Below are 27,359 nucleotides of genomic sequence, written 5' to 3'. Positions count from 1 at the left end.
CCTCCATTGCTTTAGAGGGAGCTTGCCCTTAGAGGTCTGGACCTTAACCGGGTCCATCGCCTGGCTTGGCATCTGTGGTGCCGGCTGGCCTACTTGGTCCTTGGCCACCAGGGCCACTTCGGGCACAGGTGGCCCTATGAGGGGCCGGGATCCCCTGCCGCTCCCGGGAGTCGGATCCCTGGCTGGGCTAGGGGATCCAACCACAGCAGTATCCCCATGTAGCTCCAAGTGGGCACGTGGCCCAACACAGGTCCTTTGCCCGAAGCCCCCTTGTCTTGTGGTGCTGACAGCAGGGGAGAATGGTGCCGGGTACTGCATGCTGACGCCGAAGTACTAGGTGTGGAGTCCAATTGGGAGGGCTCCAAGGCAGGACGAAGTGCAGAGGGCCCTCAAGCACAGATCCCGCTCCTTTTGAGTTTGAGAGCAAAAGTTTTTGCAGATCCTGGACTTGTCTTTTCTGTGTGATTCCCCCAGACACTTCGAACAGCTATCATGGGGGTCACTAATGGGCACCGGTACTGGGTACACGATGAACATGGCTTAAAGCCATGTGCTCCCCATTGCCATAATGGAGCCTCCACATTTATTTATTGACAAATAAATTTGCAGAACTTTAAAATATTGTGAGCAGAATTTTTATTGTTTTGGCACAGAATTTCCTCAGGAGTATATATTTATATTCCTATAAAATCACTGATACTGGCTGTTTTTTGAACCTATGGCAAACGTGTCTAATTCTGTCGTGTTTTACTGATTATAGTGAGCAATATTTTCGATCTCGTTTCGTTTTTGCTTTAAAGGGAGGGAACGTGACCTGTAATACGGGTAGCTCAATAATACATTGGAAAAGTCTTTCATTCAGTTTAACAGTTGAACATTAAACAAGCAATATTGTGACACACCTATTACTAGGGTGGTGGTTGGTTTGGGATGAATCCAAGTAATTCTGTTGCTCTTACACTTAACTACATAACTTTTGTCATCTCCTTAAAAATTCAATATTCATTTAGATATGAATGCTTCCTGGTTCTCTTAACTGCTGAGATTTTTCAATATGCCCAAAGCAGGAGTTCAGAGAACAGCAGTAGCTACTCCGTGCCAGTATCTCAATTCTGTTGGAAGTGCAACATGGCAGGGGATCTAGCGAGATCTTTCCTTGCAGCAGATGTTGCAGTAGTAAAAATCTTTACCGATGTCTTTTTTGGGTAACTTCTCTGTATGAGAAAAAAAACCTAAAATTATTGCTAACTAGTAACATTTTCTGAACTAGCAAATAAATTTGCGTTCATTTTTAATTTTACTGGATAATTCTGTCATTGGTCGTCTTATGTTAAGCCTCTGAAATTTGTTTCTGGAGGTCTAATTTTGGTAACCATCTATGGAAAGTAGTGAGCTAAATTTCTGTGGTATCTGTAAAAAGCCAGTATTTTAGCCCCACTTTATATAGTGCTTTTCTGACTGGATTTGTGCCAGGTTTCATCTTCTGCACTTGAACTTTATTTGAATAATACATGTGTATTATCTGCAGTATTGTGTAGATTTGAAAAATGATCTTTGCTTCCATCTCTTAATGATTTCTAACCTATCTTTGTAGTTGATAGCATGTGGCACATGGTGGAATATTTATTACTGGATGGGTCTTTAGCTGCTCAAACCTTGTTATATTTTGATAGATGCCTCTAAAATATCTAAGCAATAGTTAAAAACAATTTCCCAGATTTCATTATTTTCAGGGCTCTATCTTGAAATTAAATCTTTCAACTTCACCTCTCTGAATGTAAAAAAGACATTGTAAAACTGATTGTATGCTCAGTATGCTCTTCAAATATATTTAAAATGAAGTACTGAGAAAACAATAATGGGCTACCGTTTCGTTAATTTGCTTTAATTCTAGTTAAAGATGGAATTTAATAATTGTCAGAAAGATACCTGAGTATTTTTGGGATGTTTTCTCCTTCAGAGTTTCTTCAGTACAAGTCTACAGTTGTGGGGCTTTTGTGCCACACAGGCAGAATCTTCTGGAAAGATATGACTAGAGCTGCATGCGTGCTCTCTTGCAGAACTAAACAGTTGGTGAGGTATTATGTAAGGAGCTGCTGCTCCAAGTGTTATTAACTTCCTTCCAACTGCCAGCCAGTGAGGTCTGAGTTCTTTGCTTCATTGGCTTTCTAGATTAGCTTTAAATGCATGTATTTAGAGGATTACTACTTGTTCTTTAAATTGTAATTTTGTGTTAGCTCTCATTTTACAGGTCTGTTCTGTCGGCTGACTTAAGGTGCCCATCTTATAGCATTGTTTGTAAGCTTGTGTCTTAGCAGTGAAAGAGAGAAATCTGACCAGAGCACCCCTTTTGAAAGGTGTCCATCTTGCTATATATATAAAATCCATTCCCTGCCCAAAGGGTTTACAGTCTAAGCAAACAAAAACACCAGAATATTTGGGGTCAGGAAGGAATTTCCCCCCAGCCAATTTGGTAGAGACCCTGGGGGTCTTTTGCCTTCTTAGCAGCACAGGTCACTTGCAGGTTTAAACTAGTGTAAATGGTGGATTCTCTGTAATTTGAAGTCTTTAAACCATGATTTGAGGACTTCAGTAACTCATGCAGAGGGGGATCTGGGTGCAGCTGGCTAGAGTTCACTGGGGTGAGGGTTCAGATGCAGGGAGCTCATGGAGTGGTCCATGTGCATAGGGGTGGGGATCATCAGGATGGGAGTTTGAGGGGGTGGTCTGGATGCAGTGGGAGTGGGCCTCAGCGGGGGGTCCAGATGCCCAGGGTTGGGCAGACAGGGAGCAGCTCTCTGTACAGAGAGCCCTCCTCCCATAGCTGAGGAGCGATGGGGACAGGAATCCGGGGCTGGGGGAGGAGGGGTCTGACCTGGCCCCGGCCACTCTGTGCAGGGGAAGTACGCTCCTCCCCCACCCCAGTCCAGCCAGGACTAGCAGCTGAGCCCAGTGCAGAGTAGGCATCACTGGCTGAGGTGGGGCTGTGTGCGGGGGGTTCAAATGCATGGGGATTTGGCAGATGGGGATAGGTCTCACCTAGCACCCACTGTTTCTCTATCCCCCCGCAGTGATTTACCACTCTGCAGCTGCGCTGGGTGCCTAAAACAACACGCCTGCGCTGCTGGGAAGGGGCGCATGCATGACCATTCTTGCGGCTTCCCTTTGCTTCCTCAACAGAAAGTCTTTTTCTGCAGGGAAGCAAAGAAATCTGCACGGGACATGAATTCTGCACATGCACAGCATCACAAAATTCCCCCCGGAGTAATTCTTGAAGTGGGAAAACTAAAAATTCCGATCTGAAATTTTTATCTTTCTTGAGGAAATTATCCCCTGGCCTAAACTGATAAAGGAAGATGGTACAAAACAGTGTAGTTATTATAGGTGACGATGTATTTGTAGGCAGACCTGGATTAAATTCCTGGCTGGCAAATCAGTTCGCTCTCTCTCTCTGCTTCAATTTCCCACGTGCAAAGTAGGGATAATATTGCTTTCTTAGATCATGTCTACACTAGCACTTATGTCGGCAAAATTTTTGTCACACAGGGGTATGAAAAACACACCCGAGTGACTTAAGTTTTGCACAGCTCTATGTTGGCAGGAGATGCTCTCCCACAGACATCGCTAGTGCTGCTCGTTGAGCTAGTTTTATTATGTCGACGGGAGAGCTCTCTCCCGTCAGCATAATTTGGCTAAACAAGCAATCTTACAGCGGCACAGCTGTACTGATACAGCTGTGCCGCTGTAAGCTTGTAAGTGTAGACATGGCCTTGGTCCGTGCCTCGAAGTTTATAATCTAAACAGACAAGGCAGACAATCTCTGAGAATGTCTACATAGTGTGTAGCGCAACGGAGCTCCGATCCCCAATCAGTACTGAGGAACCTAAACAGACCAACTAAATGACATAAGGTAACTTATTCTGTTAATTGTAAAGACTGAAGATCTACAGAAAGACATAACTGTCTCACCTTCACCTAATGAATAATGCTTCATATACACAAAATGAACATCTGTTTTTCTTTCTGCACAAGGGAGCATGGTATGTATAAAAGCCTTTTCCTCCTAAACCATCAACAGATTATCAACATTAACTTCTCTGGTTGATATTCAGTGGCCTACATGATATGATTTTGTGTTCTCAATCCAATTAAAGATCTCCACCTCACAGATATAGTCATCACTATCAACACCCTATTGGAAGCATAGGAGGTCCCAAGGATTGAATGCGAGTAGGGACTGCACTTCCCTCTCACCTCTAGAGGGTTGCTCTCTGTTAAGATTGAAGCAAAGCTTATATGGCATCTGTTCCATGCATTAAATTGTTCAGTATCGAGGCTGTCAATCCAAGACCTTTCATGAAAACTAGCTTCAGTCAATACAATAAAATTACGTATTTTAAATATATGGGAACAAATTAATGTTTTCTGGCATTCCCTAGTCATTCGTATTTTGAGTAAGCAATTGAAACCTAATGAATCTAACTGAAAAATTAATTTCATATTCAGAATCAACTAATATTACTCCTGCGGAAATCCTATGCCACTACGCAATGCAGAATTTTGCAGAAATTAATATTGTGTGTGCAGAATTTCCTTTCCCCCCCACAGAAATGGATTGCAGAGATGTTGGCCACTACTAGGAGCCACTGGACCCAGCAAAGCCCAGCTTGCAAATAGAAGATAAGGCCATGGGGCGGGAACTGGAGTGCTCCCAGCAGCTGCAGTTCCCAGTACGCCCTGAAGGAAGGAGGTGGCAGCGCGCAGGAAACTCCATGCAAGCCCCGGGACCCAGCATGAGGCTGTTTCTCCCTCTGGATCCCTGGGATCTGGGAGGCAGAGATGAGTGTCTGAGTTGGGAGGGCTCCGCAGCCTGCCTCTGGAGGGTAGGGGATGTGAGTGTCTGGGCGGGGAGGAGGGTGAGGAAAGGGAAGAATATGAGTGTCTGGGCTAGGGGGGAAGCCATGGCTGGGCTCTGGGGAGGGAGGGGGCAGAGAAACAGGAACTGGATTGTTGTAGGGGTTTCTTTAACTCTCTGTTCCTGAGGGAATTTTTGTGTATGTCTGTATTGTTACAGACATACTTGCTGACAGGTATTTTGAAATAAATTACCAAAATAATTGAAACTGGCATGATTACATAGTGTTACTTTGACAAATAAAATTTGCAGAATTTTAAAATATTGTGTGCAAAATTTTTTATTTTTTGGCACAGAATTCCCCCAGGAGTATAATATGTAAGGCTATATCATATCTATTAAATAGGACCCCAATTCGAGAAAGCATTTAAGTATATTCTTGAGTAGCCTTCCGAAATAGTAATGTTTTCCTAAATCAGGGTCTATATGACCTGAAAGCCTGTACTGGCTTTACCAGTCAGAATGAGACATAAAAGGTGTAAAGATCCACGAGAGCCAAAGTATATATTAAGCACTGACCAAATGGTAGATAAATATTTAATAGAACCCCTTCCGTAGAGCTGATGTGCACACAGATCTAACAAAATAACAAGCAGATCTACATAAATACCCTGGTTTTTCAGTTAGAAAACTTCCTTTTTCCACTACAATGCCGTGAATAGAAAACATGTTGATATAGATTCTTTGATTTACCATGCACATGCCAAGTCAAATGTTCTTTTGATTCATGCAGCTTATTTCTCTAGAGCTTGTTCTGGATGGAAATTTGATAACTGCCCAGACAGACTCACAAGAACTAGTGTTCTAGACAGGAAGAAACTGACACCTAGGTTTAAAATCTTCTCTTTACTGGACTAACTTAGATTGCCTTACTTTTACAAATCCACAAGAGAGAAATCTTTATATTTCATTAAAGACAGCCTAGAGAGTCCAAGATTAGATATGTGGTTACCTCCATTATTATATAAGGAGACACTGAAATCATTTACTATAAATTCTAATTTAGTTTCTACTATTTATGCTGCACAATTTTTGCATTTCTTTCATTTGGTGAATAAGATGAACAACGATTCGGTTCCACTTCCAAGTTCTCATGTAGTGTAGATGCAATGTTTTGGGAATGCTTTTGTTAAAAAGGCCTCTAACATTATATTTTGAACTGCAATGAAAACATTTCTATCAGTTTACATTTTTCAAAATGTATATTTTGAGCCAACTCAACCAAGAGCCATTAGTGCAGCTGGCATTCTGAAAAATGACTATACAAACACCATCATCTTACTCAACAGACCTGATCCCCGATCTGATTCCAGAGGCAGATCTGCTGCCAAGTGAGTTTTCACAGCTTTTTACTCCTGTTAAATCTGAAGAAAACCACAGGAGAGAGCGCTCTGGATTCTATCCTCTCTCATGCATCATAAACAGCACTGTCTGCAAAGTTCCAATCAGCTACACTTGTACAACTCCAGAGTAGGAAATACTTTGTACAGGGAGTCACTGACAGCATAATTTGAAGACCATAAGACATCACAGGTGTTACTGAAGCCTAATTTGTTGCAGAGAACTTTTATTATTGGTGATGCATAAGATGGAAGGAACCCAGCTTGGCTATTAGAACTCAAGTTGAGTTTGCAGGGCTAGCAATTAGAAAAAAATTTACTTACACACCAAGCACATCTGATACATAAACTGCGGGAAGACTGAACATGGAATCACACAAATTGCTTCTCAGAGCAGAACTACTTTAAATTAAGAGCCAAATTCTCCACAGCCCTTCATAGTACTAAGTAGTTTCCAAATGTCTAGCTATGCATTTTTATTATGGCCCAAAAATCACAGTGCACAGAAAACCAGGAAGCCACAAAAGTCACAGTTTAGAAGCCTGGTGTCCTAAACAGTTAAGCTTATCAGTTTTCACTAGACAAATTTCTGGTTTCTACAGCACTCAGTATATGCTGAAGCAATAACAGTTTAAAGCTGCTTCAAGATCACTGTGGAACCATCTGAATGCAATTAATTTCTGAGTACAGGAATAAATTAACAGATATTTGACTGGATCCTTCCCCAGAGTTTTACATTTGTACAATGCCTTCCTTTAAACATTTAAGTACTTTATATCCAACACTGCTCACACTCAGTAGTAAGTCATATGCTCAGTGATGATATTCCCAGAACTGCAATGTATAAGGACACTACAAGATGCTTTAGAGCTACTGAGAGAGAGTTTGACACATTTCCAAACATACAGTGCCTAAGCCTAATAAGGAACCTAATTTTGCCAGTGCATCAACTCCAGGCGTTAAAGTAGTATTCCCTATTTACTCCTTACTAAACTTAAAGCCTCATTTCATCCATTCTTTATGCTATGGGTTCTGGGTTCAAGGTTCAAGGTGTTAATTTTAACCTATAACACTCTGTTGTAGTTTGCAAAAGATAGGCACCATACATCTCCTCCTCCTCCTGTACCCATTCTGAGACCGACTGAACCTCTTTTGAGTAGTCCCGCGCCAGGCACTCAAGGTTTGGAAGAAGAGAGTTCCCATTTGAGGATCCCCAGTGCCCAGCCACAGGATACTTTGACCTGGTAGTCCAGCTGAGCCAGTGTGTTAACTTTCAAAGGAGAAAGCAAAGCTCATCTTTTCAGCGAAGCTTTTGATTAATCCAGTAGTCCTCAAATTGTGGACCACGGTGTAGTAGCTGACAGGTCACATGGAGCTGGCTGCTCCTCTCTGCTTCTACAGGAAGTTAGGCTCTTCCTGCTGCCTTCTCCAAAAGTTGCTACTACACAAGATGAAGAACTACCAGAAGATGCCAAAGGAGCCACCAGAAAGAGGAATGTTTATGGCATAAGGCAGGGGTCGGCAACGTTCAGCACGCGGCTCGCCAGGGTAAGCACCCTAGCGGGCCGGGCCAGTTTATTTACCTGCTGACGCGGCAGGTTCGGCCAATCGCGGCCCCCCCACTCGCCGCGGTTCGCCGTCCCGGGCCAATGGGGGTGGCGGGAAGCCGTGGCCAGCACATCCCTCGGCCCGCGCCACTTCCCGCCGCCCCCATTGGCCCGGGACGGCGAACCACGGCCAGTGGGGGCCGCGATCGGCCAAACCTGCCGCGTCAGCAGGTAAATAAACTGGCCCGGCCCGCTAGGGTGCTTACCCTGGCGAGCCGCGTGCCGAACGTTGCTGACCCCTGGCATAAGGAAACCAGGCAGCATGTGGCAAGACCAGACAACAGGGATATGCAAGGAAAGAAAGACTGGAACCAGTGGTAGAAAGAATGAAGGAGACTACTTTCCTAATATTGCTTTTGCACACAGGCAATTGCTGTACTTGCCCAACGAGGATGTATGATCACCGACATTGTCTGCATGATTGAGATTAGAAGGAGAAGTGGCCCACAAGACAGTCTATTAAGATGTGATTCTAGAATATGTAAAAGTTTGTGAGCCCCTGGTCCACTCTAAGGCATCTCTGTTCTTACTTCCAATTATTTGCTTTATTGGTGTTTACTTTTATATGTAACACACCCATATGCCAAGTAGTGAAAACACCGTAAATTACTAAAATTAAAAAAAGATACACCTTTAATGCGTTTTTCACCAAAAGTTAAATTGGGAGGTAGATAATTAAGCATCATCTAATACTACATGGGATAAGAATGTCAATCAGCCCAAATATTCTCCAGTACACTTCTCCCACCTGAGACTGAGGTGGAGACCTCAAATTCAGTCATAACTAATTCACAAAATATCCTCACCTCCACATAATCCCCCCACTACTTGTACCCAATAGTCAGAATATCCCAACACATTTCCACCAGTGCTGAATATTAGATGAATTCAGATCACACACAAATTAGAAGCAGGAAAGGAAAAGTTCACCAACCACTCCTCCAACTAAAAGATGTTATTTCTCAAGTGATTTTCCATTGGTGGAGAAAGGGGGAGCCATAAAGACTAGCAAAAATTGTATTTTCCACACGGGGTTTAAGGACTGCCTTTGGAAAGCACAAATGATTCATCAGGAACTTTAAAGGCAATTTTCCTGTTAATTCTTAAGTGTCTAACTGTCCATTCTTGAGCTGCTATTTGGTTATCCATCTATACACTTAGAAAATAATCAAAGATGGAAAGACCAACTTCAAATGATTTTCACAGTAAAATATTAAGGGCTCTCCAAGACTCATCTCAGGCTTCACCCATCTGAAATGAAAGGCATGGCAGGGATATTAAAGCCTTTGCTCATCTGTATTTGATGTGGCCCTTCCAAATAAACGTCTGGCCAGCTAAATCAAAGACCTGCAGTGGGAGAGGAGCCCTCCTACTAAGCATCCCACCACAACATCCCTCTTCCAACTACAGCAATACCCCTACCTCACCCCCAAACTGTTAGTGCAAGACAGCTCCCACAATCTATACTTAGAAGCACTTTACTTCAGGGGCCTCTGTGGAATAGGATTTCACAGAGAGACACTAAATTATTCTAGCAGTAGGAAGCTATTTTAAACTCTTCTTTCCACTAAAAAAAAAAAAAAAAACCCAAAAAGCATGGAAATTTAAAATTAGGGTTAGGTTACAAAACAAATTCCAAACACACATTGGAAGCCATGGAAAACCCTGGTTCAGATCAATGACAACCTTAACCGTGCTCCTGTAGCTCCATTAATCTCTCACTTTCTGTTCTAATCTTAAATTTGTAGAACATACTATTTATATAATCTGCAGGTAGAATGTTAAAAATCTGAACCTCCAAGCATTGGTATTGTACACACATTTCCAACACTAAGCATGATGCTTCATCACCATGCTAGCCTTTACTCTTCTAATCTATGTGCTATCATTTTATGAGTTTGGCTTATAAATCTGAATACACAGATACCTAACAAAGCTCTGTGTCTGTGCATATGGAACCTACAGAAGAGGATGTATTTAGCAGGCTATTTGTACTTGGCAATCCCTGATTACACATGTTTTTTCATGAACTGAGTATAAGCTGTACAAAATATTGGAGTCTATGCACCCATGCGAAGTGTTTTTGTAGCTACTCATGAGATAAACCTGTGTAATTAATACAATTGTCTCAGAGTATCCTATTGCTGTCAGGGTGGTAATGTACGGGCAGAGTTAGGATTACTTTAGCGACCTTTGTGTGGACTTTCCATAGTTTCCAACATTTGGATTTTTTTTACTTTTTTTTTTTTTAAATAAAAAACAAGCATTTTAAGGGCTTCTTCCTAAGAAGAAAAGAAATCTCTGTGCAACCTCAACACTAGGTTAACAAAATTTCTGTCTGGGAATTAGCATACAAGCAATATAATAGATCACCACATTGTTTTTGTTCATGGAATGTTATTTTGCTTTTATGCATAATTAAATAATGGACAGAAAGGGAAAAGTATCATAATACAGCTGAAAACGTTATAGCTACAGCAGATTCCCTACCATAAATTCTGTTTCCAACTCCTACACTACAACAAAAACAAAAAAATCCTTTCCACATTACATGGTAGATGATGGTTTGAGATTACAGACAAACTTTCCCACAGTGCTAATTTTAACACAACTTTTGGATCTTGTTCCACCAAACTCAGATCTGTTTACACTTTCTTAAATCAAACCTCATGCATTTATTTTAACACTGACCAGAAGTAGGTAATGCTTTAATAATTACTCAGGTGACCTTCATTAAATACTAATTCAAATTTTTAAAAAATGGATGAAAACCATTCCTATCCCCTAATCATTTAATGACTTCTTTCATAGTTTCTTTAACAGTCACAGACCAGTAAAACGTGCAAAGGGGAATACCATGCAGAATAATTTTACACTAAACAAATCTTTTATATTCTAGAAAAGCTTTTTATGTTTCGTATACTTGTCTTCATAAAAAAAAATAGTCTCAAGGAGAAAACATCAATTCTACTCAGATGTACTTATGAACACTTAAGGAAAATGTGCTTTAAGTCTACATGTGTACATCAAGGGGTCTGGGTTAAACTAAACACAGTAGTGGAAGGAAATGTACTATTATATAAAGTTTAATATTGGAAAACAATGTTTTAGATAATGTCAGGGTCCTTGCTGGGCTATACTACAGCCCAAGAAAGTAGAATATCAATACATTAAACATATTTTAAGATAAAGAAATGGGCAAGGAGGAGAGAAAAGTGATCAGGAACAATCAGCATGGATTCACCATGGGCAAGTCATGCCTGACTAACCTTCTATGAGATAACTGGCTCTGTGGATGAGGGGAAAAGCAGTGGACGTGTTATTCCTTGACTTTAGCAAAGCTTTTGATACGGTCTCCCACAGTATTCTTGCCAGCAAGTTAAAGTAGTATGGGCTGGATGAATGGACTATAAGGTGGACAGAAAGCTGGCTAGATCGTCAGGCTCAACGGGTAGTGATCAATGGCTCCATGTCTAGTTGGCAGCCGGTATCAAGCGGCGTGCCCTGAGGGTCGGTCCTGGGGCCTGGATATTTTGTTCAATATACTCATTAATGATCTGGAGAATGGCGTGGACTGCACCCTGCAAACTTGCTGAGATGACACTAAACTGGGAGGAGTGGTAGATATGCAGGAGGGTAGGGATAGGATACAGAGGGACCTAGACAAATTAGAGGATTGGGCCAAAAGAAATCTGATGAGGTTCAACAAGGACAAGTGCAGAGTCCTGCACTTAGGATAGAAGAATCCCATTCACTGTTACAGACTAGGGACCGAGTGGCTAGGCAGCAGTTCTGCAGAAAAGGACCTAGGGGTTACAGTGGACAAGAAGCTGGATATGAGTCAACAGTGTGCCCTTGTTGCCAAGAAGGCTAACGGCATTTTGGGCTGTATAAGTAGGGGCATTGCCAGCAGATGAAGGGATGTGATCATTCCCCTCTATTCGACATTGGTGAGGCCTCATCTGGAGTACTGTGTCCAGTTTTGGGCCCCACACTACAAGAAGGACGTGGAAAAATTGGAAAGAGTCCAGCGAAGAGCAACAAAAATGACTAGGGGGCTGGGGCACATGACTTATGAGGAGAGGCTGAGGGAACTGGGATTATCTAGTCTGCAGAAGAGAAGATTGAGGGGGGATTTGATAGCTGCTTTCAACTACCTGAAAGGGGGTTCCAAAGAGGATGGATCTAGACAAGGGGTGGGCAAACTACGGCCCGCAGGCCACATCCAGCCCACGGGACCGTCCTGCCCGGCCCCTGAGCTCCTGGCCGGGAAGCTCGCCCCCGGCCCCTCCCCTGCTGTCCTCCCTCCCCCACAGCCTCAGCTCGCTCGTTCCGCCGCCGGCACAATGCTCTGGGCAGCGGGGCTGTGAACTCCTGGGGCAACGCAACTGCAGAGCCTGGCCTGACCCGGTTCTCTGTGCTGCACGGCTGTAGCGCCGCCAGCGCTCCAGGCAGCACAGTAAGGGAGCAGGGAGCGGGGGGGGGTTGGATAGAGGGCAGGGGTGTTTGGGGTGGTGGTCAGGGGTGTGGATAGGGGTCGGGGCGGTCAGGGCGGAGAATAGGGGGTTGAATGGGGTTGGGGGAGGTTGGATGGAGCAAGAGTCCGGGGGGGGGGGCAGATAGGAAGTGGGGGCTGGGCCACGACCCCCTCCCCTAACCGGCCCTCCATACAATTTCCAAAACCCAATGCGGCCCTCAGGCCAAAAAGTTTGCCCGCCCCGATCTAGACTGTTCTCAGTGGTACCAGATGACAGAACAAGGAGTAATGGTCTCAAATTGCAGTGGGGGAGGTTTAGGATGGATATTAGGAAAAACTTTTTACTAGGAGGGTGGTGAAGCACTGGAATGGGTTACCTAGGGAGATGGTGGAATCTCCTTCATTAGAGATTTTTGAGGCCCGGCTTGACAAAGCCCTGGCTGGGATGATTTAGTTGGGGATTGGTCCTACTTTGAGCAGGGGGTTGGACTAGATGACCTCCTGAGGTCCCTTCCAACCCTGATATTCTATGATTCTAATCAGATTATAGAATTTTGGGATAGAAAGTGTCCAAAATGCTTATCAAAGAAAAATTATCTGAAGAGATGTCACACCATTGGACATAACTGAAAGAAAAGGCTCAAACTAAGACTTCTCCCTTGCTTCAAATTTTTAAAAATGTATCATCAATAATATTGATATAATATGGAGATTAATTGTATTGGCAGGTTAAATTGGTATGGCAAAAGTATGGTTTCACAGCTGTTTGCACCATCAAAAATTGGTGAAGCAATTTCTTTGACAGGAGAAATTCAACAGGTTTTAGAAAAGCACAAAAATTGTGCAGATCTTTAGAAATAATGGTATTAACTTTATCATTACAAATGTTATCACTAGCCTGGCCTACTTTGCTGAAAGTTCATTAGCCTTCACCATTTTTGGAAAGCATACGATTATAGTGTTTGGGTAAACATTCCATAAATACTTACAAGCTGCATCTAATCACACTCAAGATATTGTTACTAGCAGTATTAAAATCTCCTTTACTCTACATAGAATTATCCAACATACATCCTAAAAGGTATTGTATTAATTTCTTCCTTGATTTCACAGGCATGACTGCAAAATGAAGGGAAAACTTGAAAATAGTAATTGCATTTTCCATCTTTTACGGTTCGGTGTTTTCTCTTGTAGCTGTGCCATCTATGATTCTGGCACAAAGCCTTCCAGAGTTTATGGACATACACCATCTCAGAAGAATTCTCTTACTTTTCACACACCACTCAACCAATTAAAAAAAAAACAAAAGAAACATTTAAAGTGACATTTAAACTAGATAGAGGAAAAAAGAGAAACAGATGTTACTAGAAACATTAGACACAACTATTAAGATACAAATATTTTATTTATTTCTTATACAAAAACTAAGCTTTTTACAAAAAAACTAAGACATACCAATAATAGAACGTCTCAGTGGGGGGCTGAAATGGCTTGTAGTCTTGAAAACACTGTAGCATCAGTATTATGGATCATCACACTCATTTGGGAGAGTTAGAGGGCTCAGATTTTCAAAGGAAAATAGGGATATGTCTACACATAAACTGGTACAGCTGTGCCCCTCTAGCGCTGCAGTGAAGATGCTATCTACCCCAACACAAGGAGTTCTCCTGTCAGGGTGGGTACTCCACCTCCCTGACAGACAGTAGCTAGGTTTCAGAGTAGCAGCCGTGTTAGTCTGTATCCGCAAAAAGAACAGGAGTACTTGTGGCACCTTAGAGACTAACACATTTATTAGAGCATAAGCTTTCGTGGGCTACAACCCACTTCTTCGGATGCATATAGCTAGGTTGACAGAGCCCCTAAGAGACATAGTTATAACAAGCTAATTTCCTAGCATAGCCCAGGCTTAAGGAGTTTGATGAGCAAATCCCACCGAAATGGGCATTTAGTGCCTAACTCCTATAGGCTCATTTGAAAATCCCACCCTAAATCTGTTTTATGACATTAGAAAGAGGAAAAAAGGACCATCAGGTACAGCGCTGTTCGTTGTGAAAACCAGAATGGATCGTCAAACACGCTGCAGCAACAACTATACAGAAACCCATTTTTAAGGGGGGTTCCCAGTCTTGCCGAGCCTGAAAACTTCCAAGAGAAGGACAACTCCTAACAGCAGGCTAGCGGCCAGCCCGGATAAAGGCAGGGCTCCACTTTCCCCATCTCTTTCCATTAAACAGGTGGTCTCCTGGGAACCTGCAGCACAGGCCCGGTGCCAGGAGCCTGGGAAGTCCTGTCTTCCGTCCACTTGCCCACGGGGCGGAGAGGTCATTTCACACGCACCCAGAGACGAAGTTACTTTGGGGGTTAACCCGTTGAAAAGCACTTGGGGGCGGCGGGATGAAAGGCGGCTGCCCCTGAACAAAGCCAAGTCCCCAGGAGGGCGGAGGGGGCCGCCCTGGCCCTGCGGATGCGGACGGCAAAGCCCCCTTCCCAGAACCGAGACCCCACATACCCCCCCAGCCCTGCTAGGGAGCAGGGGACCCCCCCGGCGGGCGCGGCGTCCGAGGGGCGCCAGGATGGGGGGGCGACACCCCCAGCTCCCTCCCGCCGCCCCGGCCAAGGTCCTGCCCAAGGACTTCCCGGCCCCGGCCCCGGCCCCGGCCCGCCTCGCTCCCCCCGCGGCCTTGTCACGCCGGGCCGGGCCAGACACGCGCAGGCCGCAGCCTACGCCCGGATTGAGCTGCCAGCGGCCCCCCCCCGCCCCGCGACACCGGCCCGGCAGCGCCGCTTCCGGGGAAGGGAGAAGGCCCCGCTCCCCGGCCTCCATTTCCCGCCCGCCCGCCCGGGCCGGGCGCGCCCCGCTCACCTGCATGCCGGGCACCTGCACGGCCACCGGCGAGTGGGCCATGGCGGCCGGGCGCCGCCCGCGGCGGGCTCTGGCTGCGGCTCCGGCCGGGAGGGGCTGCCTGCGGCGGGGCCTGCAAGGACAAAGCCGGAGGGAGGCTGGTTAGGCCGGGCTCGGCTCGGCTCGGCTGGGTTCGGCTCCCCGGCCCCGTGGCTCACCTGGCGGGGGTCGCTGCGGGGCGCCTAGCGCCGCTCTCCCATGCCCGCGCGGCGGGGCTCTAGGCGCGGCCTGGCCGGCGGCTGCCGCCCGCTCTGCCCATGGCCCCGGCGGGGTGGGGTGAGGCGGGAAGGTCCGGGGCTGGGCTCAGGGCGCCGCGGCGGCCAGCGCCATGTTGGGCTCGGGGAAGCTGTTGTGCGGCGGCGGCGGCGGCTCCGTCCTTCCGTCTACTGGGCTCCGGCCGCGCGGGGTGGAGCCGCCGGGACCTGGCCCCGCGTCACCCGCCCCCCGCCTTCGGGGCCGCCCACGGGGAGGGGAGCCGGGGCCACGGGCGGCGGGGGCGAGGGGGGCGGAGCCCCGGGGGAGGGGAGGGGGCCTGGGGGCTCTCAGTGCCCGCACCCCCTGGGGAGGGGAGACCTCCCCACCCGCCTGCCCCACAGCGCTGCCTGGGCCTCGCCCCTGCAGGAGCCAGCCCCGGGGGGGTCCCCAGCCTGGGACCTACCGAGCTCACATCCTCTTCCCGTTCAGGGCCCCAGGGCCAGAGCAAGCCGGCGAATCCCTTCAGACTTGACCAGCCCCCAGTGCCCATCCATGAGGCAGCCACCCCCCGAGGGATGCTATGGATCGACTACCAGGAAACTTCTCCTCCCCAGCCACCCAGAAGCCCCGCCGTGTTCAGCTGCCCCATGGCATTTGGTCTCTTCATGAAGATGGAGTTGATCCAGTCTAGGAAGTAGATTTGGAGATCCTGTGAGGCCATCTCTCAAGCTGGGAAATTGCCTAGGAACTGTGGCCTTTTGTACAGGCGTCTCTGTATTTAACTTAACTAGGTAGATATTTAACTTGACATCCTGGTAACATTTGCAAAGGCAAGTCTTATGTTTTGATTTGTTCATCCAGTAGTCCACGGTTCTTCCATGTCCTCCCTTCAGGAGGATGCAGAGTTGGCAAAGTCCTCTCTTGTCATTGGCTTCCCCCCACTAGCCACTGCTGGTGTGCTGAAACCGGCGCTCACCTCCTTGTGGCCCGGTTTCTCTGCTTGACCGGCTGCCTCCAACATAACTGTAAAGACCAACTTTAATTCTTCTTTTAGAACTTAACACTTGACTGAACTTCACTGTGTCCCCATTGGCAAACACCCAGACATAGGGACTTTTTTCTTTTTATAGCAGGGAGGGATAGCTCAGCAGTTTGAGCATTGGCCTGCTAAACCCAAGGTTGTGAGTTCAATCCTTGAGGGGGCCACTTAGGGATCGGGGCAAAATCAGCACTTGATCCTGCTAGTGAAGGCAGGGGGCTGGACTCAATGACCTTTCAGGGTCCTTTCCAGCTCTATAAGATAGGCATATATTATATTATAGTTATCCCATCCCCTAAGATGTGAACCAACTCCTGAGTTTCTTCTTCCTTATCAATAATTTCCCCCTCTTGAGGCTGATTTTTCAATTGTCCAGCTCCAGTTATTTCTCTCAGCTGCCACAGAACCTTCTGACCCGACACTTTACCTCCCTCCTATGATGGGCAATTCTGCTTTGTGTCTGAAGGGAAGGAAAAATTGTACTTCAGATGACATTTCTCTGTACTTAGCACCCTGTGGTCATGTATAGTTATAGGTGAAACCTACTATAGTGCCTCCACAATAGGCCCAAAATGCCTTTTTATCCAAAACAGTCCTGTCTCCTGCAATGTATCAGTTGCACTGAAAATTTACTCCATTGTCTGATGCCTCCATAATCCAAGTGTGCTAAGTGCCTCCTGTGATATAGAGGAGAATTGAGATTGTTTTGAATTAGGCAGTACTTTTCCTTTCTAGCTGTGGATCAAATGTTCTGTTTTTATATTTATGGGACTGTGTAGGATAAAAGCATTTGGAGTATCTAGTTGCTTCTTTGCAAAATTAACTGTATCCAGCACACTGGCCCCTGGATAGCACTCTCTCTCCTCCCCAAATATTAAAATTGGGCCCCATCATCCTTATAAAAGCCCCTATGCAACTGTAGAGACAGGGTTAAATGCTGGCTCCACTGAAATCAATAGAAGTATAGCCATTGACTTAACTGGGATCAGGATTATACCCATACGGAAATATCTGCATCGAGATGACAGCCTTTTCACCCATGTAGGCCACCCTGCCTACATTAGGGCAGGGCCATCTCACTCGTATGGGAAATCCTTTCCAAAGGCAGTAGACCTCCTCCATTCATTTGTGAAAACTACACGCACCTTAAAGCCCCACTTGCAAGGGAAGTCCCTGAAAACTGATAGGGGTTCCATGAGTTCACAGGGTTGGTGCATTCCCAAGGCCAGGAAATGGTTTACTTCATCCAATCCAAGGGTTTAGGAACTAGGTTGGACGGTTACACACATCATACCTACCCCCAAAATAGTTATTTAAAGGATGTTCCCTTATGCAGGATTCATTTGAAGGCAGTTTTTTTTACAGTGGCTCCCCCTTTTTCAACATGAAGCACTGCCTGCTACATCCAATATGGCACTGAATACAAAACATCTCTGTTTAAGTTAAGGTTGGGCTAAAACCATCTAAAGCCAAGGAATTCAACATTAAGGCATATGTTCCATCCTTAACTGACTGTGGTTTAAAATCAAACAAAACCCCACAATGATGTTAGTTAAGGATAAGACTTGTGGCTTAAATTGGAACTTTCTGACTTGTTGGTTTGTTAAAATGTTAATGTTAACATATTTAATTCCCTACCCACCAGTTTAAAAATATGTATTTTTAAAAGCCCTCTTAGTGAAAGTTATAAAATGCATGTTAGTTACCTGGGAGCCTGTAATGAGTCCAATCTCATGGGTAGATTACTTAAAGTGGGTAGTTTCTGAGAGCTTGTACTGTATGCCAAGATTCAGGAATTGTTTTGGCCGAATAATGAAACCTTTGAAAAGTGGGAGATTTTGTTAATAAAGGACCTGACCCAACCTTACCTGCAGTATACAGCAGTTTATAGTTTATAAAATTTAAAGATGTCCATTTATCAGATTTCTGAATAGTGCAGATTCATTCTGCTCATTAATACTTAATGTTGTCTCTATTTTTATATTTCAGTGGTCCAGTCATAACTCATCATGACTTTGGAAAAATCCCAATATTTGTGGTAGGGGTTGAAATTTTTTCAATCTGCTAATTCATTACTGCACAGCCTCCCTTCTGTTTCTCTTCTAAGTCTGATGTTCACTGCTGATTTTTCTGCACTAGTTGTCCTCCGTGTTGTTCCTTGGAGCCCTAGATGTTAGTAATCCCAGCATAATTTGGTTTTACTCTTTTCTCTCACACATTCCCTTCTGAAATTCATCCCTACATGACATCCCATGCACCCCTTTGATTCTATGATAATACCAAAATAACCCTTTTACTAAATTTTTTTTTAAAAATCCACATCTGTTTATTCCCCACATATTGAGTCCTTCGGTTCTCCCTCCATTCGTAACTAAAAATCTTGGAGAAAACCTTTTTCTCCAGCTGTATGCAAAGTAAAGATCACTACAGTATTTGACGCAGGAAGAAAGGAGCTTATTGTAGCACTAAAACAGTTACATGCTCTTTGCTATACGACACTACCTGCAATGGTGCAGATGATGAAAAGGAACACCCTTCCCCTTGTTTATTTGGCACAAAATGGGGGGAAAAGTGAAGCTCTCATGTCATTTTGAACTTGCTGCCCTCCCTCCGCCATCTCCACCCCATTTATCTTTCACATGAAAGTAGCAATGCATTAGCTACGTAGTGCTCAAGAACACTGCAAACTTTCACTAGGAACTGAGGAATATTCACAAGGAGAGTTTCAAGCATGGATATTGAATACTGAAAGAAATAAAGTCTGACAAGTCTTTATACAAAGTGTATGTTCTGCATAGAAATCTGAAACAAAGAGACAGACTCCATTATAGGAGCTGACTGGTTTTCTATATAGGAAAAACTCAAGTAGCAAAGAATGTTCATAATGATGCACCATCTGGAGATTTTGCCACTTATCATGCCCCGAAAGCTGCAGTCTTTGCATCTCCTGTTGTCAATACGTCATTGCAGTTGATGAGTCGTACAGGGGTGCACTCTTCACATATCAAGTTGAAAATCCGTTAAGGTTCACAAAAATAAGTGACTAGTACAGAAATTCACTAAATACTGCTAGCTGGTATGTGGTACCCAGAGTCTGAAAACAGGTATTCAGCCTGTGTTATTACAGGATACAGCACACCGCAGTACTAGCTGTAGATTCATTGGGAAAGAACCACTGAAACTTCCATGCAATGTAGATTTCAGATTCTGCAGATGTCAACCCAGAATCTCCTAAACAAGGATTTCCAACTTCTTCCCATATCTATTCCTGAATAGAATATGAAATCTTTTGTAACCAGCTTCTTGAATGGAATGCAAGGAGGAGAAGGGTAACTTTGGTATGAATGATAAGAATTACTGTGGAAATTATACTATTTGGTCACATACCTGGCAGATTTGTGAATCCTCGTGGTGACAGGGATGTCAGGTTCTAGGTTAAAATGTAGAAGTAGACGGTTCTAGTAGAATGTGGCGGTGAGTCAGTGACATCACATTCAGTTAGGAGACAAAGAAAAACCCGAGAGGGACTTATGGCAAAACAGCTGGTTGTATAATGACTGAACTATCAAGCCAGGATGTGAAGTGGAGGAATCTTAGCAGAAGAACCAAGAAAATTGTTAGAGAATTATTTACTAGTACTAATACTTTTCCTAATTAAGAAGGCTCAGATGGCCTATTGCTCATGCCACCATATGAAAAGCCTGGTAAGTCCCTGTTGCTGTTGTTTCTCCCTATGAGCTTCTCAAAAACAGGCACCTCACATACAGGACAATATAAAAAGACCAAGGAAACCCTATAGGAGGGGGCAGATGAATTTCTGTAAGAGAAAAGCTGTTGCTGTGTCATTGGCCTTAACTTGGCTTTAATTCTCTCTCTTTTTCCTGGGAGTTTTTCTTTGACACACACTATCATCTTTTTTAGTAGGAACAAAAAGCTGTGAGTTGACTTTATTCAGGTGTTCTATATTAGATACAAGGAGGGTGGATAGGGAAAAACAGTGGTGAGTCAGTTCAGTGACTAAGAGTTAGGAACAAACTGAACTACTTGATCAGAAGTTCAAGGTATACTGTTCACCTTCACTGCAGTGAGTTATGTATTTTAATACAGAATCTGGTTTAAACAAGTCAATCTTCTGTAGATTAAATTCATTCTGAAAAGGTCAGAACCTAGATAATCTTGCTGCTGAAAGCACCGTATTAATATCTAGGTCTCATTTTCTTGACTGCTTTGGTATGGAGAGAGTGCTCTAACGGAGTGTGATTTGAACAATGAAATACTCACACCCACTCGGAGGAGAACAGATTGACAAAAGTTTAATCAAGGCTGGCTGGTTTCAAAAGGCTGGTTATAGATGTGAACTAACTGACTTCAAATAATTATTCCCGTTAAACAAAACAAATTGCACAGAATGCCAAGGATCTAACTTTAACCTACAGAAGCGAGCACACAACTAGGATTACTCCACACTAACTGGAGTTCTCCAAAATGTTTCATTAATATAGCTACACGCACTTGTACTGTGCATGTTGTGTACCAGACAATCTGTGCTACCCTGCACTAAAGATAGAGCTGATCCAAACAGTTGAGTGAAGTACAATAGAATAAAAATGTTTACACAGTTCCCAAGGCCCTTTTTTATTGTGCCAGAAAAGTCATCTTTTATTTAATTGTTTATTTAGGCCTATGGTTTCCCTCTGCAGTGGTTATACACACAAGGTATTTTGCACTGTACTGGTAGCCAAGACTCCATATTTTTATTCTTGGCTCTACCCCTGACTAGCTGTAAAGGTGCGGGACTCACCGCTGCAGCGCCGCCCGCTGGTCGTCTCAGGAATGAGCTCATTCAGCCTCCAGAGCGCCCCCTGTAGGCCAGTGTCCCACTGCCACTGGGCCCCCATGTCCCTCCCTGGACTCCAGTGCCCCCTTATCTGGGGTGCTGCCCCCTTGCAGTAACCCCTCACTCTCAGGGTCTCCCCTCCCTGGGGAACCCCCACCCCCTATTCCCACCTTGCCTCAGTCATAGGCTACTGCCAGTCACCAACTAGCCCCCGCTCCCTGGGGCAGACTGCAGTACTCATCACAGGCAAGGGGGGTTTAGACCTGCTGCCTCAGCCTACCCATGGGCTGCCCTCTGCAACCCCAGTACCCAATTGGCCTTAGACTAGGCCACAGCCTGGTGTTTTCCAGGCCGGAGCTCCCCAGCTCCCTTAGCCTTCCCCCAGCCCTGCTCCACCCAGGTACCTTCTCAACTCCCTAGCAGTCAGGCCCTTCTCCCTCTACAGACAGAGAGTGTGTCTATGCTCCTGCCTCAAAGCCTTTTTATAGGGGCCAGCTGTGGTCTGTTTGGGGCATGGCTCTCAGCTGTGCCTACTTCCCCAATCAGCCTGGGAGCTGCTTTCCCCAGCTACAGCCCTCTGCTGGGCTGTTCTAAGCTCCTCAGAGCAGGAGCGGGTGACCACCCCGCTATACTAGCCATATGGCCTTTGGAAATCACTTAACTTCTCTTAGCACCATATCCTCATCTGTAAAATGAAGAGGATATTTACCTACCTCGCAGGGGCCCAATCCTGTACCATCTGTGCCACTGGAAGGTTAGTTTGTTAGAGAGCCTTCTCCAATGAAAGTGTTCATGGATTCGCATCTCTGCTCTCACAGTTACTTATGCTTTTAAGAGCCCCTGCCCTTAGTCTAATTTCTCTTCTAGAAGGAAACTGAAATTTCACCAAAGCTCATCGTTGGAATACAAAAATAGTGTGAACACCACCATAGAAGGGGTGAAGGAAGTCAGGGAGAGGCTCTATTGCTGTTTTATCATTCCTCCAGCCCAGTCAGTGTTTTATTTCATCATATCCACGTCTGTCATTTTTTTAATAAAACACATACTGTATTTATAGAATTCAAAAACATTTCTATATATAGGAGCAACAACAGGAAGCTGGCTCTAAAGAGAATTCCTAAAGCGTCCACTCCAGGCATATGTCACAGGAGTACCCAAGTGAATTTCCAAGTGGGATTTGTCCAACATACCATCCCAAGCATACCTCTGGGAGGAGAGCAGTGATGGAATGGTGCTCTGGTACTTCCTGTGAGCAGAGTGGGAATGCTGATCCACACCTGCAAAAAAGAAATCAAGAAGCCAGAGAGGAACAACTTGGGAAAGAAAGGGTAATGAGAGACAACAGGCGACAAAGGGGAGATGAAGTACGGAAGAGCAGAAACAAGCAGAGAGGAAAAAACGGGAAGAAAATTAGGAGAGGTAAAAGAAAGGAAGGAAGGAGAAAACTCATCCAGCTATGAGCGACACCTCTTGTCAGTCCCAGACGCAAGACACTACCTCAAGAAGGGGAGGAGAAAGGGGAGCATGTACCTCCAAACACTAATGCATTTCTGCTCCATCCCAGCTTCAATTTATCTGGTTCCAACTGCAGCAGTTGAGGTATAGGAGAGTCCAAGAGTCCAGGGAAGGGCCAGGTTACATGAGCTAAAGGAGGAAAAGTAGGTTGGGGGGGGGGAGGATTAAAAGGAAGGCAAAACAAAGAGCTAGGGAAGAGGGAGAGTATTACTTTTCATTAGCCATTAAAATGCTGTTAGTCTTTAAAAAAGCATTTTGGTTGGAGAGTCCCCAGACTCCCACCGCCCCACCAAATGTTTGGGCTAAAGCACTTCCAGCACAGTCAGTTTTCTTCCTTTGCATTTCCCCGATCTCTCCCACCCCCATTTTCTTCTGAATCCGCTGTGGTGACAGTGCCTGCCTCTTGGGCCCTGGCTGTACTTGGCTCCTAGAAAGCAGCATTCACACCCGATGGCAGCCTGAGAAAAACGTTGAAAAGGAATTAGAGACATCTCTGTTGAAATAAACATCTGCTCTACGTTTGGTATCGTGGCAACAGTGCTCACAAAAAGTACGGGCAGAACTCCAAGGGCTGCCTGGCAAATCACAGCTATCAGTACCTGTTGAAAACAGGCTGACAAAGCAGTCACTGAACAGGGGTAGGGGGTGGGAGTGTGGATAAGGATGCTCAGAAACTAAAACTTTGGCCAAACAATAGAAATAAAATTATACTCCACTTGGAAGAAGATTGCGGTCCCTTAAATGATGCAAACAGACCACAAAGAGGTGGCTAGACTACCATAAATAGAATTCTTTCATACTGTACTATCAATGGGAAAGGCAAAAGAGTACTCTTCACACTGAATTGGTGATGGCTATCACCCACTTAAGATGAGAGAAGGAAACAAGCAGATAGATTGGTTAGAATGTGCTTCTACTCTGAAAAAGATGACTAATTAAAAATGGGCACCTTCTTCTAACTGGTCTGGTCTTTGTGTGCATTCAGTCACCTATTAATAAATCTCTCTCTAGTTTGATGCCAGAAGCATTTCTTGCTTTTTATTCCTGTTTCACTATAGAGCCAACACAGCTAAGAGACAGGGAGCTGGACTCTATTCCATATTGCTCAACAGCAACATTTGTTTATTGAGTTTTGATCAGTTACACCAATTGGAACCACTCAGGTATCACTGAGAGCTTACTTTGTCTTATATGACTTTTCTTACTCATGTTGGTGTCCCACGTGAGAAGAATGCAGCTTGGCTTTTAAAGCCCAGCCTAAATTCACAGGTGATGTCAAGAAGGAAATTGATACATTCTTGGCATAGGGAACAGAAGTGATAATCAAGAGCAAAGCATTCATTCTTCAGAGGTTCCAAAGGAGGCTGCTTTTTTACCAAAGAACAAATTAAGTTTCCTTGATGTTAACATGGAACTTGAGCAAAAGAAAAACAGAGCAAATCTCACAGAAAAATGACCCGAAGCCTCTGGTTTGTGAGAGTCCTGGGTTTAATTTCTCTCTCTCATTCCCTAGGCTGGCAGGTGGAGAGGAGAGCAGCAGACATACAGATGCTGGCCATGACACAGGGCCTCAAAAGGTGGTGGATATAGATCAGGAGACCCTCAAGACTTCATGAGGGACAGAAAGGAGCTGGAGCGGAATGGGGAGGGATCAAGTGAACCACAAGAGGATGAGAAGAGAGGAGTTGACTTAGACATATTTGCAAATTTGACAGCAAAATAGAGGAAACAGGGCAATCCAGAAGTAGTCAGAGTATTTCAAAATAAGAGACAACAGGGCTAGTACCCCATAAAACAGTGCTAGGATATTAGTCTCTACTTGCACATGTAAGTATTACAGCTAGAGGACTTCCTTGCCTCCACAAGGACCCAGACAACCCAAACCTATTCAGACTGTTAGCAAAGAAGCAACTAGTAAGCTAGAAGTGGGGTGCAAAGGGAGGAACCGCTGTCGTAGGCCCCTATTCTGCAATCGAAGGCATGTGGGCAGACCCTTGCATGGGCCTGGTAACCCATTGGCTTCAAGAGGACTCCACATACGAGCAAGGATCCACCCTGCCTGGATCAGGATCATCAATGAACCAGAAGTAAAAAGGAGTATCAAAATTGTTGGGCTCAAACTGAAGGTATGTGGTCTCTCTTATGAGCACAAAAGATTTCCTAAATTCACCAGTGACTCAGAGGAAAATACAAAGGGACAGGGCTTCCAGTTTGATAACATTTATTTAATGTTATTTCAGATTTACAAAGTTATTGATATGGAAAACAGAATAAGTCCACGTGGGCACAATAGAAGGGCCGGGAATCTTTCTGGATGTCAGTACAGCACTGCACGCAAGGAGGATTTTCTGTGAATGAAGCGGTACACTAAAGACCAGATGATTGCCCCATTAGCATGCTTCTCTTCTGACTTTGCTTTGGGAGCTCTCCTCTAGCGGGTCCAGCTGCTCCACACATCCATTTGATTCCCTAGCTCCGACGAGGAAGTCAGACATGGATCAAGGCCAGAAAGCTGATAATGGAGACTATAAATGCCAGGAAGAAGACTATATGGCCTGTGCACTAGAAGACTATCAATAAAATATGCAAAGCTTGATGTAACCTCTGTTTGGATTAGTGCTTGAATGTCTTTGTTTCCAGGAAAGGCTGACAGAGTTGTAATTAAAATATATGTAACAATGAGGATGAAATCTAGACAAGCACTCTCCTATGCGAGCAAGCGTTGAGCTCTGAACACTCAGTCCAAGAAACTGTCATTGCAAAGATTAAGCTACATGGCAAATATGAGTGCTGGGGGAAGTAGGGGCGGAGGAAGAGAAGGTATAGGAGACCCCTAGCACAATTCACTGATAATGAGCTGCTGAATATATGGGCCATTGGTTCCCTCTCTCTGTGTGTGAATGAGGAATAGCAGCAAAATAACTTACTGGAGAGTGAGAAAGAAAACCCAAGAGATGTGTCAAGAGCACACTCCAGAGGCAGCTCTTCCTGCTATGTTACAAGAGGCTGCCACAGGGCAACATTTTTGCTAGGCTGACTCAGATATTAATGGGAGTCAGGGGGGAGGTGGGGCAAGAGACAAGAAGAAGCCGGATTAGTGGAGCAGGGTTAAACTTTCACAAAAGGGAAGTGGGGAAAGCTTGTTTATGAGCTCTTGTGCCAGGAAGTCCTGTGGCTGTTTCACATATTGCAGTTGTGCAGCAGGATTATATTTATTGTTGCTAAGAGAAAACACACACAAATCTCTGAAGAGATGGGCTTCCCTTTCATCTCTACGGGTTTACATTTGATTTTTTTAAACTCTCGCTGGCTCCAGTCCTGGTGTCAGAGTCATCAGAGGTGCACAGGTCCCTCCCTGCAGCTGGACTGCCAGCTAGGAGCCTGTTTCGTAACACTGATGATGAAATTAACATAGCCGATCTGGGTGTTCTTGCAAAAATATATATTCTAGGGTAAAGAAAGAAATGTAATAGACTGTGGTTGCTTCAGGTAGTGCAAGGCTGAACCATGCTATGCAACACAGGACATCAAGCAGGACTTTGATTCCCATCCATTCTTTACATAATTTCATTTAAACTGGGCCTTTGGATTTTGAGTTGGGGGCGGGGAGTGATGATATGCTTTTTAGGGCATTGGACAGGCATTTCTGGGGGGTTAAGAAGGAAAGTGGCTCAGTTGGAAAAATGCACATTTTTATAAGTGCAGTACGTAGTTATTTCGGCCCTGAGCCTGCATGACTTTTCTCAATCCATCTGGGGAATTCTGCAGCTAAAAAATACAGGAGAAGTTTGGGGATTTCAGGTGTCTCAGTTCCCAAGGGAAATGCACTGCTCATTGCTTCATGGCCTCCTTGGGGGCACACTCCCCGCCCCCGGTCTCAGGCCTCTAGCCATCACTTTTGTCAGGTTGAGATCCCACCATCCCCTCCTCTCCAGGGTTTTAGGCTGCAGACTCCTGCAATTTGCAGTGATCACCTTGACACGGCTGAAGCAGTCCTGTTTTCTCAGAGGCAATAACAGAGTTAAGCAGTGAGCAGTCGGCTTTCACAAAGCAAAGTACTCTTTATTCTGAACAGAAGCAATACAGGGAAAACACAGCTTGAAAACAATAAACAGCTTCTAGACGTGTCAAGCTCACCAGGAGTCAATCACCCATAATCTTCCACATGGAGACCCTTCCGAAGTCGCATCAGTTCCTCCCACGGGGCATGTCCCCGAGGTCACAGTCTCATGGCTCTCGCTGGGTCGGGTGAGAATGACCTCTCTCCCTATGTCCAGGTGGTCACTTTCTCCAGTTTCCAATTCTTTCCTTTGTCTGGCCTCTTGAGTCAGGTCAAAGCAGGTCGGTGCAGGAGTGCAGGCTTCTCCAAACTCGTTACCTATCCAGGGATTTGTATTAATCACCTTTCCCTCACCCCGACCCTAGTGATTTTAGTTGCTGCAGGAAACTCATTAGCCCCGCAGTGGAGCAGAATACAATCCCTAGCCCATACAGATACATGTAACATTTATAGAGTTGATACAATAGTGTTT

At 45.0% G+C, this 27,359-nt stretch overlaps 1 protein-coding gene across 2 annotated transcripts in view; it reads right to left on the bottom strand.

Moving 5' to 3' along the window:
* The window catches only part of STK26 (serine/threonine kinase 26), a 58,606-nt gene extending 42,983 nt beyond the window's left edge, over window positions 1-15,623 (bottom strand). For both annotated transcript variants that reach the window (XM_026653078.2, XM_026653079.2), the window contains exons 1-2: window positions 15,400-15,623; window positions 15,203-15,314 (exon numbers count right to left, since the gene is read on the bottom strand). In XM_026653078.2, coding sequence (XP_026508863.1) covers window positions 15,203-15,244 — 42 coding nt within the window. In that variant the 5' untranslated portion in view covers window positions 15,245-15,314; window positions 15,400-15,623. The remainder of the gene's footprint in view (window positions 1-15,202; window positions 15,315-15,399) is intronic.
* Between the last annotated feature and the right edge of the window lie 11,736 nt (window positions 15,624-27,359).

Source organism: Terrapene carolina, unplaced genomic scaffold, assembly GCF_002925995.2.
Source record: "Terrapene carolina triunguis isolate 2854851 unplaced genomic scaffold, T_m_triunguis-2.0 Scaffold131, whole genome shotgun sequence".
Taxonomy (NCBI): domain Eukaryota; kingdom Metazoa; phylum Chordata; order Testudines; family Emydidae; genus Terrapene; species Terrapene triunguis.
The sequence above is the reverse complement of the archived record's forward strand: the minus strand, read 5'-3'. Positions and strand labels throughout refer to the sequence as shown.